General features: G+C 43.1%; 1 protein-coding gene across 1 annotated transcript; it reads left to right on the plus strand.

The window, feature by feature from the left end:
• The first annotated feature begins 5,540 nt into the window (after positions 1-5,540).
• Positions 5,541-6,769, plus strand: LOC110924438. The gene is made up of 2 exons (XM_022168443.1): positions 5,541-5,630; positions 6,212-6,769. Exons 1-2 carry the CDS (start codon positions 5,541-5,543, stop codon positions 6,767-6,769), a joined length of 648 nt encoding a protein of 215 aa, XP_022024135.1.
• The last annotated feature ends 6,227 nt before the right edge of the window (positions 6,770-12,996 follow it).

Consider the following 12,996-nt stretch of genomic DNA (forward strand, 5'->3'; position numbering starts at 1 on the left):
AACACCCGCCGTTTTCAAAAAAACTTTGCAAACAAAAATCAACCATTTCACTAGAAAATCTGACGCCGTCAACGACCCGACAATGGCCACCTCCTGGACTGACGTTGAAGACATTGCTCTAAAAAAAACTTTGATTTTTTTTGTTTTTTATTATGTTATGTTTTTAATGTTTAATATAAAAATTTTGAACTAAAAAATAACATGTTTTATATCGTTTAAAATTTGCTCCGTTAACATACATATAGTTTAATTTTTATAAAGAGCATGCACATGATCCCATGTTAGAAAAATGTTTATAAGTTACTAAAAAAATGGACAAAGATGCGGAACCTGCGTCGTTGGCCGACGCTTAAGAAGCTTCGCGGACGCATTGCATCGGACACGTGTCGCTTGAAAGGAAACGGACGCTTCAAGTGAAAGGCGGACGCTTCAACGTGAAAGGCGGACGCTTCAACGTGAAAGGCGGACACTTCAACATCGGACACGTGTCGCTTGAATGGAAACAGACGCTTCAAGTAAAAGGCGGACGCTTCAACGTGAAAGGCGGACGCTTCTGAGGCTGGGAGGACCTTCCAAAGACACAGGAATGTGACAATTTTGAAAATGCACTTGGTCAAGAGACATTTTGGTAATTTTCCCTAATATAAAACTAACTCAAAGCAACAAAATAGTGAAAATCACAAACCCATTTAAACAAAATTAGCATATTTTACCTAAAAACACAAAATCCATGATCCTAAATTGTTAACTGTACCAATCGGGTTAGCCGAAGAAAATGAACGCACGTCGTCTCAACCCTCCTACATGTCTATGCCCATTGACTTCGTGAATCATGTGGTGAACATCTTCTTCATTGATTTCATTTCACCAACATCTTAAGATCCTCTAGCATTAACTATTAGTTAAGGATTGTTTCCCCATCGAACATGAATGTAAACTTCTTTATGAGTTCTATAATTCGGATCCAAAGTTAGCACGTTAATAAAAAATAAAAAATTAAACCATAACTCAAAATGTGTATTTCATTCAAATTCATTGTTCTCCGATCTACTTGTTCATGAATCCAAGATAATCCATGAATCAAGCGTGAAGATACATATCCGAGTCCGGACGTGATCCTTTGGGACGAACCGGACTCCACTGGAACGAACACCTCGCATATGTCCGTTCCCTCACCACACCGAAGACGGACCTCCATTCGAAGTGCGTCTGGAAGAATGACGTAATCTCAGTTGACCATTATAAATACCCCATCAAATACAAGGCCAAGTACGATTTTCTGAGCCTCTGTCCCTATTTCCTCTCTCTACTTTCTCTCTCTACCAATACTTATCCTCACGCCTGAGGGTGGTCGCAGAGGGGCCCTCCCATCTCTGCGACGAGCCTAACGGTTTTCTGTTTTGCAGGACCATTTTCCCAAGTTCTCTCACAAGATCCAAACCCTCGATCACAGGCTCCGGCGTAAATTCGATCCTTTGGTTCTTCAATTGACGCCATCCGATTTCACAGCTCACAGTCCTTCACTTTTGTGAATTTCTTGAACAACGAACTGATCTATGGCGGCTTCGGGTTCTACGAATTCGGGATCCATAGCTGTTAGCACGCAAACAACAGCCCCAGCAAGCGTTGTTTCTGCCATCTCAGCCCCTTTGAGCTCCGGATCAGGAACAACCTTGCCATTCATTCTAATTCCCACTTCACAAACGTCAGAGTTTCATGAGAAATTTCATTCCAAAAATGCAAGTCTTCTATGAAGATTAAAAGCACAGCAGGCTAGAGATGAACAGATCCTCGGTTTACGAACCAGGCTCTTTCATGAGGAGACTCCAGTAAGGACTATGGGTCCTACGATGTTCACACCTCCTACTTTCTCCACAGTTGTTACCTCGGAAACTCATAATGGATATATGCAGGGTTCCTTCGGACCGTCTCCAGCGATGGCAATACGAAATGAAACACAAATGGAAGTAATTAATGATTCGGAACTCATAAAGCCATATCATCCGGTTTCCATGACTGCTAAGTCCAAATTCAGCGCCCGCATCACACATGCCAAGCTCCCTTCGAAGCTTAAAATGCCAACCACAGTAAAGAAGTATGACGGTACAAATGATCCAGATGATCATATGTTTGATTTCGACGGAGCTGCACGAGTAGAGCAATGGCCGATGCCGGCGTGGTGTTTCATGTTCGCACAAACACTAACCGGGGCTGCTCGGGTGTGGTTTGATGCGTTGAATGAAGGAGAGATAAACGACTTTGAGGAGTTCCGAAGATTGTTCCTCTAGAACTTTAGCCAACAACGGCACTACTCCAAAGAAATCACCGAAGTTCACAACATCTGGAGAAAGGATGGGGAATCCTTGGATAGTTTCATCGATCGATTCAACCGAGAAAGTATGCAGATCAGTGGGGTAGTTGACCAGTTAAGAATCTCTGGATTCTGTCATGGCGTCTGGAACAACCAGCTGGTCGAAGAGTTACATGAAAATCTTCCGAAGACAATGGAAGTACTCATGGAGCGAGCCAGAGCTTTTGCTCGAGGAAAAAACGCATGTAATCCAGCACCGGAGTCAGATCATAAGATGTCCTCCTGGAAGAAAAATGGTGGGTCCGTATTCGATAAAACTCCATCCGGAAGTAGGGGACGATCACACCCTTACAACAGGAATGATAGACCTCAACGAGGAAGAAGCTCCAGATCAAGATTTTACAATTTATCGGATCTTTCCAAAACTCCCAGTGAGATCCTCAGCGCCGAAGGGGCAAGCTTTCCCGTCCCACCTAAGCTCCGAAATCCAGGTGACAAGAACTCCAAAAAATATTGTGATTATCATCATGCGCGGGGCCATAATACAGACGATTGCTGGTCCCTAAAGCAAGAAATAGAAAAAGCAGTGCGGTCTGGTAAGCTGTCACATCTAGTAAAAGAAGTGAAAGAAGGAAAGTCTTCAGGGAATTCGGCAGATAACCCAAACAATCAACCAGAAATTTGCATGATCAGAAAAACAAATAACCAAGGCATCAAGCGGTCCAGTCACCATATGGCCGCTTGGATGCAGCAGCCGATCGCCTTCCCTCCCATCACCTCCGGAGAAATCAAAGACGGACCAATCATAGTGTCTGCGATAATAGCAAGCCACAAGGTCCGGAGGATTTATGTTGACAGAGGAAGTGCCACTGAGATCATGTACCAACAGTGTTTCCAACAGCTAGCTCCGCAAACCAAAGAAAAATTGATACAAGTTTCTATGCCGTTGGTAAGCTTCTCCGGAGAGGTGGTACAGCCTATTGGGCAAATCACCCTACCAACAACATTGGGAGCCGAAGGCCTGGTCAGAACTGTCAACTTGACGTACCTGGTAGTGGGGGCAAGGTCCGTTCACAATGTCATACTCGGGAGACCGGGGTTGTGCGCTTTTGGTATTATCAGTTCCACCATCCATGGATCGTTAAAATTTCCCACCGCAGCAGGAGTAGCAACTTTGCACTCCGAGTCAACAATGTGCGTAGCTGAAATACGACAAAGCGAAAGTAATGTACAACCTTCGACCCTCCTAACGGATGAATGGGCTATACATCCCCATTTTCCGGAGCAAAAAATCGCCGTTGGTTCCCAGCTCCCTGAACGTACCAAAAAACGGTTGTGGAAACTTCTGTCCAGTTCGCTTGATGTGTTTGCATGGCAAACTTCTGATATGATCGGAATTCCTCGATGTTTGGCCGAACACAAATTGAAAGTGTCACATTCAGCAAAGCCGGTCGCTCAAAGAAAAAGAAACATGGCTCCGGCACGTAACAAAGCCATCTCCGAGGACGTACGGAAGCTGCTAAGTGCTGGTATTATCAGGGAAGTGCGGTATCAAACATGGGTCTCCAATCCGGTAATGGTAACAAAGTAAGACAAAACTTGGAGAATGTGCGTCGATTTTTCTGATCTAAATAATGCATGTCCGAAGGATTGTTAGCCTTTGCCGGAGATCGATTTAAAGATTGATTCTCTTTCTAGCTTCCGTCTTAAATGCTTCTTGGACGCATATAAAGGTTACCACCAAATACAGATGGCTTTGGAAGACGAGGACAAGACGGCGTTCGTAACAAATGAAGGACTTTTTTGTTATACCAAAATGCCATTCGGACTAAAGAACGCCGGGGCAACGTACCAGAAGTTGATGGATAAAGCATTCAAGGGTCAGATCGGAAGGAACTTAGAGATTTATGTGGATGATCTGGTCATCAAAAGTCAAGCCGAAGACAACATGATCGACGACATACTCGAAACCTTCGCCAGGCTTCGGAGTATCAATCTCAAGCTTAATCCCAAAAAATGTTCCTTCGGTCTAGAAGAAGGAAAGTTTCTGGGTGTATGGATAACGCAATCCGGAATCCAAGCACACCCAGATAAAATTAAAGCAGTGATCTCTATGCAACCTCCTAAAACGATCATGGAAATTCAATCACTGAACGGTAAGTTGGTAGCTCTCCATCGTTTTGTTTCAAAAGTGGCCGATCGCACTATTCCTTTCATGAATGTATTGAAAACGAACTGGAAAGGGTCAAATAGAATAGACACCGGAAGCTGATTCAGCATTCCAAGAATTGAAAATTTGTCTCGGGTCTTTACCCACTCTGACCGCACCAATCACTGGAGAAACCGTCACTGTTTATCTCTTCGCTTCGCATTTCACTATAAGTGCAGTACTTGTGGTGCACCGGGATCAAGCACAAATACCGGTTTACTACGTAAGCCGCATCCTGAAAGATTATGAAACTCGGTACCCAATAATAGAGAAATTGGCACTTGCTTTGGTTCATGCATCCAGAAGCCTCCGAAGGTATTTTCAGGCTTTCAATATAGAAGTACAAACCGATCTTCAGATCCAGCAAATTCTCAGAAAGCCGGAGGTTTCCGGACGCCTCACCAAGTGGGCAATTGAGCTTAGCGCTTTCGATATTACCTACCGAACCAGAGGACCGGTAAAGGGCCAGGCTGTGGCAGATTTCCTCACGGAGGTACCAACCGGAGAAAGCACCAAAGAAAAGTCTGTCCTCCCAAAGTTGTGGAACTTATACACAGACGGAGCCTCCAGCAAAGAAGGGTCAGGAGCCGGTTTAATTCTGATAGATCCAGAGGGGATAGAATATACCCATGCTCCGTGTTTTGAGTTTAAAACTTCAAACAATGAAGCAGAATATGAGGCCCTTCTCGCAGGATTCCAAACCGCGGCCAAGGCCAGTGCGACCTCCGTACTAGCTCATGTTGATTCACTACTAGTCGCCAATTAGGTCAGCGGAGAGTACGAGGCACGAGAAGAAAACATGATCCGGTACCTAAGCCAAGTTAACAGTTTGATCTCCTCGTTTGATTCTTGCAAGATAGTTCACATAACACGAAGCAAGAACAAAAAGGCGGATGCTCTGAGCAAACTTGCGTCCGTAGCCTTCTGTCATTTGTCCAAGGAAGTGCTAGTTGAAACCTTGCAAGCTCCGGCCATCCATCAAACGGAGTCCGTAATGTCAATCTCCGTGCAGGAAAGATCATGGATAACTCCGATCTTAGAATATTTGAAAGATGGAACACTACTGGAAGAAAAAGCTTAGGCCCGGAAGCTAAAGGTGAAAGCATTGCAGTATCAGGTCCATGATGGGCAACTTTACCGAAAGACCTTCCTGGGTCCGCTCCTAAAATGCCTAACTCCGGTGGAAGCCAGTTATGTCATAAGAGAAGTTCATTGGGGGATATGCGGCATCCACTCCAGACCAAGGATGGTTGTAGCCAAGGCCATGAATGCCGACTATTTCTGGCCGGGCATGCATCAAAGCGCTGTTAATGAATTACAAGCATGTGAAGACTGCCAGCAGCACGCTCCCATCAGTCACTGAGCCAAAAACAACCTCGTCCCTGTAACTTCGGCCTGGCCGTTTCAGAAATGGGGGATTGACATCGTCGGTCCTTTCCCTGTGTCCACCGGAGGAGTGAGGTTCCTACTAGTGGCCATCGATTACTTTATAAAATGGATTGAAGCCAAACCCCTCCGAACTATCACAGGAGATCAAGTGCTGAGGTTTGTTTGGGAAAATATAGTATGCAGATACGGGATGCCGTTTTGTATTGTCAGTGACAATGGGAAGCAGTTCGCAGAAAACCATTGAAGAGTTGGTGCGAAAGAATGCACATTGAGCAAAATTTTGCTTCGGTTGCCCATTCCAGGCCAATGGGCAGGTAGAAAGAGCCAACCGCAGCATTGTGGAGGGCATAAAAAAGCGCCTGGGGAAAGAGGGCGTCTCATGGTTGGATGAATTACCGCACGTCCTGTGGGCTCACCGGACGATGCCTAAGACAAGCACTAGAGAAACTCCTTTTAGCTTGACGTATGGTACGGAAGCAGTCATTCCTGCCGAAGTAGCGATACCCACTCCTCGCATGCAACAAAGCCAAGAAGAAAACGAACAAGAACTCCGCCTGAACCTCGACCTGGTCGAAGAAAGAAGAGAACTTGCGGCCATCCGAGAAGCTAAGTATAAAAAAGAACTGGAAAAACATTACAACTCAAAAGTAAAGGAGGTTCGGTTCAGGATCGGAGATTACGCTATGCGAAGCAACGAGGCAAGCTTGGCTGAGGGCACCAGAAAAATGGCTCCAAAGTGGGAGGGTCCTTATCAAATTAATACTACAGGAAAGGACGGTGCTTACACACTCAAAAAGATGGACGGAACCCTCGTCCCTCGTACTTGGAATGGAGCACACCTCAAGAGATGTTTCCTTTGAAAAATTTTCATGTTATTTTGAAAATAAGTTTGTAATATAGAGGTTACGATCTCCGTCATCTTTACTTTCCTTGTAATGCGGATGGTTTTACCCGCACAAAACACATTTATAATTCCAAGAACTGCGGAGGGTTTTTGCCCGCAGATTATTTTAAAAATGTTTTTACCATGTGTTAACCGGAGAAGTATATCTCCGGACGAAATAAATAGAATGATAAATTTTCTATCATTAACAAAGTTGCAACTCATAAATATCATCGGCCGAATCAAGGGTACCAGCCCTAAAAGGGTAAGGACGAACGGGTTTCGTTCGTGCTTTTTTCCTTCATTTAAAAATTATCCTAGAAAATAAAAACAAATCGGATCCGTACCTAAAAAAGAACGTTCAAAAAGCAGAAAAATGTAAACACAAAAAACATGGACGCATGCACAACCAAGTGATTACATCAATATTGACTGAATTAATATAGCCGGAATTACAAAAACATTTACATATTAAAAGGATAATTGTGACAACCCTCACTAAACCAGGTATCCGTACGAGTTAATTACTATTTAATTACTGCTTAATTACTGTGCTTGTTTGAAATTGTGGATAAACTGCTACTTGAATACTGATACATACATATACTTGCATCATACGTTATTAACTGTCACTCCATTATTTACATGCTGAACCTTAGTGACAAACATGATGCACAAAAGCACAGTAGCACAATGAACGGATAACCTATTGAACGTGCTGTCATAACTAGCACCAGGCAGATACTGCCTCTAAGGCATGTATGAGCCCGAGATAGTTAACTACACTAATAGTGAGTGTGGAGATACAAGGGTTGTAGAACTGCGTCTCTAGGAATAAGTTACAGTGATCGGATGTGCCTAAAACGAACTCTAAGTACAAAATTCAGCACTTTAATTAACAATTCAGCTTTTAGCTAACTAATAAAGTGCCAAAACATGAGAAAAATGTTACTAGACACTTTCCAAAGTTTCGGGAATAAGTTGTGTCACTAAAAATAATAATAACGACACTTTAAAGCTTTGTTAAGCGCTTTAACGGATTACTATCCAACCGAACAACCGGACTTTACCCGGGACATGAAAATATTGCCATATACATTATTTGTCTTTTTCTGAGCCAGATAGGGTCCCTGAATACCCTAACACCCACTGTAATGCACAACACACTAGTAACCGGGTTAATCACTTAGCTAACTTAACTTAACTTATCTCTAAACTAACTAGATGGTTGGATTTGAACTAGGGACCCCCCCTCTCAACCGAATTCGGTCCCCTTGGGGGACTCCCTTGTACCATTTTGATTAAACAAATCTCTTTGTCTAATATCCAAGACTACACAAGAACTTTTGGATAATGAACTCATGTAATGTCTATAAGTAGTAGACTAAATCCATCATTCATTTTCACTTAACATCTCATCAACAACACTCCCTCTCTCTCTCTCAAAGGCTCTCGGCCGAACACCCACACTACCATCCATCCATCATCCGACTTTGATCATCACATTCCAAGATCACACAAGTGTTAAGGATTACGTAAGAGGAGGCTTGGTGTATTCGGAACTCGAAGGACCTCATCTCTTTGCTTTTATCCACTCATTTTACGTCTAGATTCTTCCCTAGCCTCGAGCTAGTAGTAAGTTGCTTGAATCACCTTCTCGAACTATTTTAAGATGGTTAAAATGATATGTAATGGTTAAAACTTGTAATCTTACAAGATGAAGTATAAAAGTCTACTAAAAAGACAAGTAATGATGGTTAAAAGCTTGAATGATGTGTAAATCTTGTAGTATTTGATTTGTGTAGTTATTTAGGCCCGATCTATGTTGTGGTAGCTCGGATCATTGTTTAACCCGGATTGGTCATGATCATGGATTATGACATAAAGCTTGTTTAAGTGTAACAAGGGTTAAGTGATGAAACTCTACCACACCTCAAACTTGAACTTGTGTAAAAATGGTTTTACTTACGGAATAGTTTTAAAACTAGTAGATCTACGGATCTACAAGCGGTATTTTCAAAGGACCGAGTGTCAAAGAAACCATATTTACTAAAGACGGATCTTACACTAACAAGGATGATTTTTAGAACACACGAGTGTGTAACACATAAAGTTTCGACAAGATAACTATTTTTGTAAAAACTGGCAAGATGTTGTAAAGACGGAATTTCTTTAAAAACGAGGTTTTTATGAAACCGGATTGATATATATAAAGATCCGCTAAAAGTAATGGGATTTACTTCATATTTTAGGTTAAACCACAAGTTCATGAGATTCTTGCGATTTACATATTTATTGACTAGTATGTTGTTCTGAACATTGTTTTGATTGAATAAGGAAATTGTTGGTTTGATTTACAAAAGAAAATGATACGCTTGAAAGCGTGGCCACCTCCCGTTACAAGGGAAACTCTGGCGATTTTTTTTTTTCAAAAACCTAACACTTAGAATTATTTTCACCACAAGTGTTAGAAATACTTTTCGACTTGTTTTGAAATTATAGATTTCGCCACGACTTTATTTACAAAATATCGGAGGTGGGATTTCACAAAATAAAACTTGGTAAATATATATTTAGTATATATTTTTCATAACGTCATCTGATATGTGTTTATGATTATTTTGTGAAGTGTACAAATATTATTTTTAGGGTAAAAATAATATTATCGTGTTAACGACTCCAAAATAATACGAACGCCCCTACGATAAATATATAAGTTACACCGGTAATTATTATTACCACTCGATCATTAAAGCGTAACTTACGCATTTTTAAGAAAATATGACTGAACGAGTATTTTGCCAAGGTATTATTTTGGGAAAATTTTATGTAACAGAAAATATAATATTTTTGAGAAAAATACTTATATTTTGAAGTTGGAAATAAAATATATTTTAAGTGAGATTTAATAATATATTTCGAACACACATGTATTAAATCCCCCATCCTTGGGAAGGAAAATGATTACCAAGTATATACAGAATGTAAACACGAAATAGTTGTCTAACTATTTCCCAAAAACTTTAAACCATAAAACTAAGGCACGGCCATCCGTCTAATAGAGTTAGTACGTGTAGGTCGTCGCACAGCTGCCTGAGCAGGAGATATACTTGGTAGAGACGCACCACTGTGAGTTCATGTCCCCCTTTTCTCTTAACTGTTTTCAGTTTTATAAACTGCGGGGGTGAAATACATGTTACTATGATTACAAGTACTTTATACATGGTATGGTTAGCGTAAGGAGGTTTACTACATAGATCATGTGAGTGGGTAGGAGCAACATGGGGCCATTAATCCTCATGGTAGGACCGAGGGACAGGAGCGGTAGATCTATCTGGGTGTAGCGAGCCCAGCCCCAGGCCAACTAGAAAAGGACCTCGGGGTGACTTTGTGCCCAACGCATAAATCTGCTAGGTTTGAGTCTCCCTACTTGCACTTCACACATATCAATGGCCTTGCAAACCATTGGTGATCTCTTTTTCCTTATTTGCTACATACCAGGATTTTTTTATACATACAAAGGTTTATTTACTCACTTACACATGAACTCGCTCAACATTATTGTTGAATTTTCAACTTACACGTATTTCAGGGAATTAAAGGATCTGGCGCGGTATGACACGTTTTCCCGCTGCACTAGTTACGAGGTCATCCGGGTTTAGGGGATGTGACTCTTTCCTGGACAAGTCACAGTCCTTAAACTATGTTTATGTCATGTTGATGTTTGTGTTTGTTGAACAATGTTTATGTCGTTAGGATGTGTTTCAGTTAAGACAATGTTGTTGTATTTGGTTTTTTAAAACTTAATTAAATGGATGATCTTGCATGGTTTTATTTCATATAGATTGTTATGGTTAAGCTATGGTATTTAGAAGTTACACCAAAATTAACCATGCTTCCGCAAAGCCTGGGTGTGACAGCTTGGTATCAGAGCTCTGATCATAGCGAACTAGGATTCCTTCTCGAGTCTAGACTATGATCACTAGGGCTCTCACGAAAACATTTTTCCTGCATACCACTTAAGTCCACATCCAAAACGTTTTTACAAACAAATGTTGAGCACATTTTATTTAATATTTATAGGCTCAGTCTGGGAGGCTGAGGCTCGGTGTTGGAGGCCGAGGCTCGATCTAAGAGATCGAGGTAGATGGCTAGTGAGACTAGGAAGAGCAGCCTAAGAGGCTGGGAGAATTTGGCTAGTGAGACTAGGAAGAGCAGTCTAAGAGGCTGGGAGAATTTGGCTAGCAAGACTAGGAGTATCAGTCTAGGTGACTGGGAGGCTAGTGGGACTAGGAGAATTATTTGATTGCTTACTTGGTGACTAATGTGTTTACCTGATTGTATGACTGATTATTTGTGCATATTTGTGTTTGTGTTACAGACATCATGAATCACCAGTGCCATAGGACATGTTTGTGCGTATGTGGTTCAGACACCACAGGCCCTAGACCTATAGTATCAGATGACCTAGAGTCTTCAGAGCGCGAGGTTCACACATCCGACGTTACTAGCACAGACGAGGATGACTTTCAGCCCTTTGCATTACCTGATGGTGCTGATGAGCTCGCTGATGGCCCTTTGGCCGGGGACCTACCACTAGTGGAGATCCCTGCTCCCATACCACTTGCTTCATATCCTACTTACGATTTGCTTCTCGACGCCGACGTTGATGGCGACGTCGATCTGTTTGATGACGAGCCCTTAGAGGAGGATGTTCAGGGCGAGGCCCTTCTTGCTGCTGGTGATCTTTTGATGATCGCAGATGCTCCCGCTGAGGAGTCACCTGCACACTCACCGGTCCCAGACTCTTTCGAGTCTGTGGCCTCCGCACCTTCACACACTCAGAGTGCGCAGCACTTTTCTCACGGTTCAGATCCAGATAGAGCATCCTTTGTTGCCCCTGTTCCTAGCTTTGCTTTCGACCACGATGTTGAGGAGGATTCTGATCCTGTTTTTCCCCCAGGATTCGACCCAGATCAGGATATAGAGTTTATACCCATGGATCAGCCTATGGAGGATCCGATCGACCCAGTCGACCCAGTTGATCCTATCAACCCTGAGTTTGATTTTGAGATGGCCTTTGATGATCCCGAGCCTGCCATGGCCCCTGAGCAGGTACCCGCTCTAGACCCTGCGTTTGAGCATGACCCAGTTCATGCTGGCGCACCCATTATTGAGCCTGTGATTGCTGACCCACCTATTGATGATCACCCTGTGGATGCTCCATTGTTGGAGGGCGATCATGTCGTTGCTGCTGATCATGTTGATCCCCCACTTATTGCTGATGCACCTGTTGACCCTCTTGTTGCTCCCCCACCTGATCACATTTCCCTGGAGCCCGAGCATGCACTATTCGCGACCCACATTGATCCCAGGTATGAGCACGCCCAGCACGGGTGGATTCCTGCTGATGATGAGGTTCCACCTATTCCCCCACATACCACTGATACTCGTCACGTTGATACCTCCTTTTCATTCCCTCAGTTTACACCTCCAGCTCGACCTGGAGAGGTTCTTCGGCTCACCCTTTTGGACATGTACCGGTATCTATCCCAGCTATACCACCGTCTTCTACTACTTTTTCCCCTGTTCCTCCATTTCATGTGGCACCTTTTGATCCAGCCAGTGAGCCATTTCTTTGGTCGTCACCACCTGTTATGCCACCGACCGACCCCTACCATCCTTTCCATATGGGGTATTCCATTGAGGACGTTTTGATGTCATTTGTTGCCCAGCACGAGGCACACACACGGCGCATTCAGGAGCTTGAGAGAGCTCAGCCGCCGCCGTGCCAGTGTCAGGGTCAGACCCACCCTACTTCTTTGCAGCACCCTCGACATTTACCATCGGACTATGCTGCACGCCTTTCGGCACTTGAGCAGCAGGTTGCTTCTTGGTTGCGTACCCAGAGAGCCATGGAGGAGGACTTGCTCCATTTGCGTCGCTTGTGTTACACCCACTTTCCCCCTCCTCCACCGCCATCAGTGTAGAGCTCTTCAGTACCGTATGGGTAGATGTTGGTGAGAAGACAGCGATTGCTTTTGACTGCACAACATTTTTGGAGACTACCTTCTGATTTTGACTTTTGTTGATCATGTATATGGGATGTATTGACACTGATTTGATATAGTTTTTGGGACTGGGGTGATGTAGCCCTTAGTCGACTGATGTTGTATGACACTATGATGTACTTGTACACTTACT

The sequence above is a fragment of the Helianthus annuus genome, chromosome 17 (genome assembly GCF_002127325.2).
Source record: "Helianthus annuus cultivar XRQ/B chromosome 17, HanXRQr2.0-SUNRISE, whole genome shotgun sequence".
In the NCBI taxonomy this organism is placed as follows: Eukaryota; Viridiplantae; Streptophyta; class Magnoliopsida; order Asterales; family Asteraceae; genus Helianthus; species Helianthus annuus.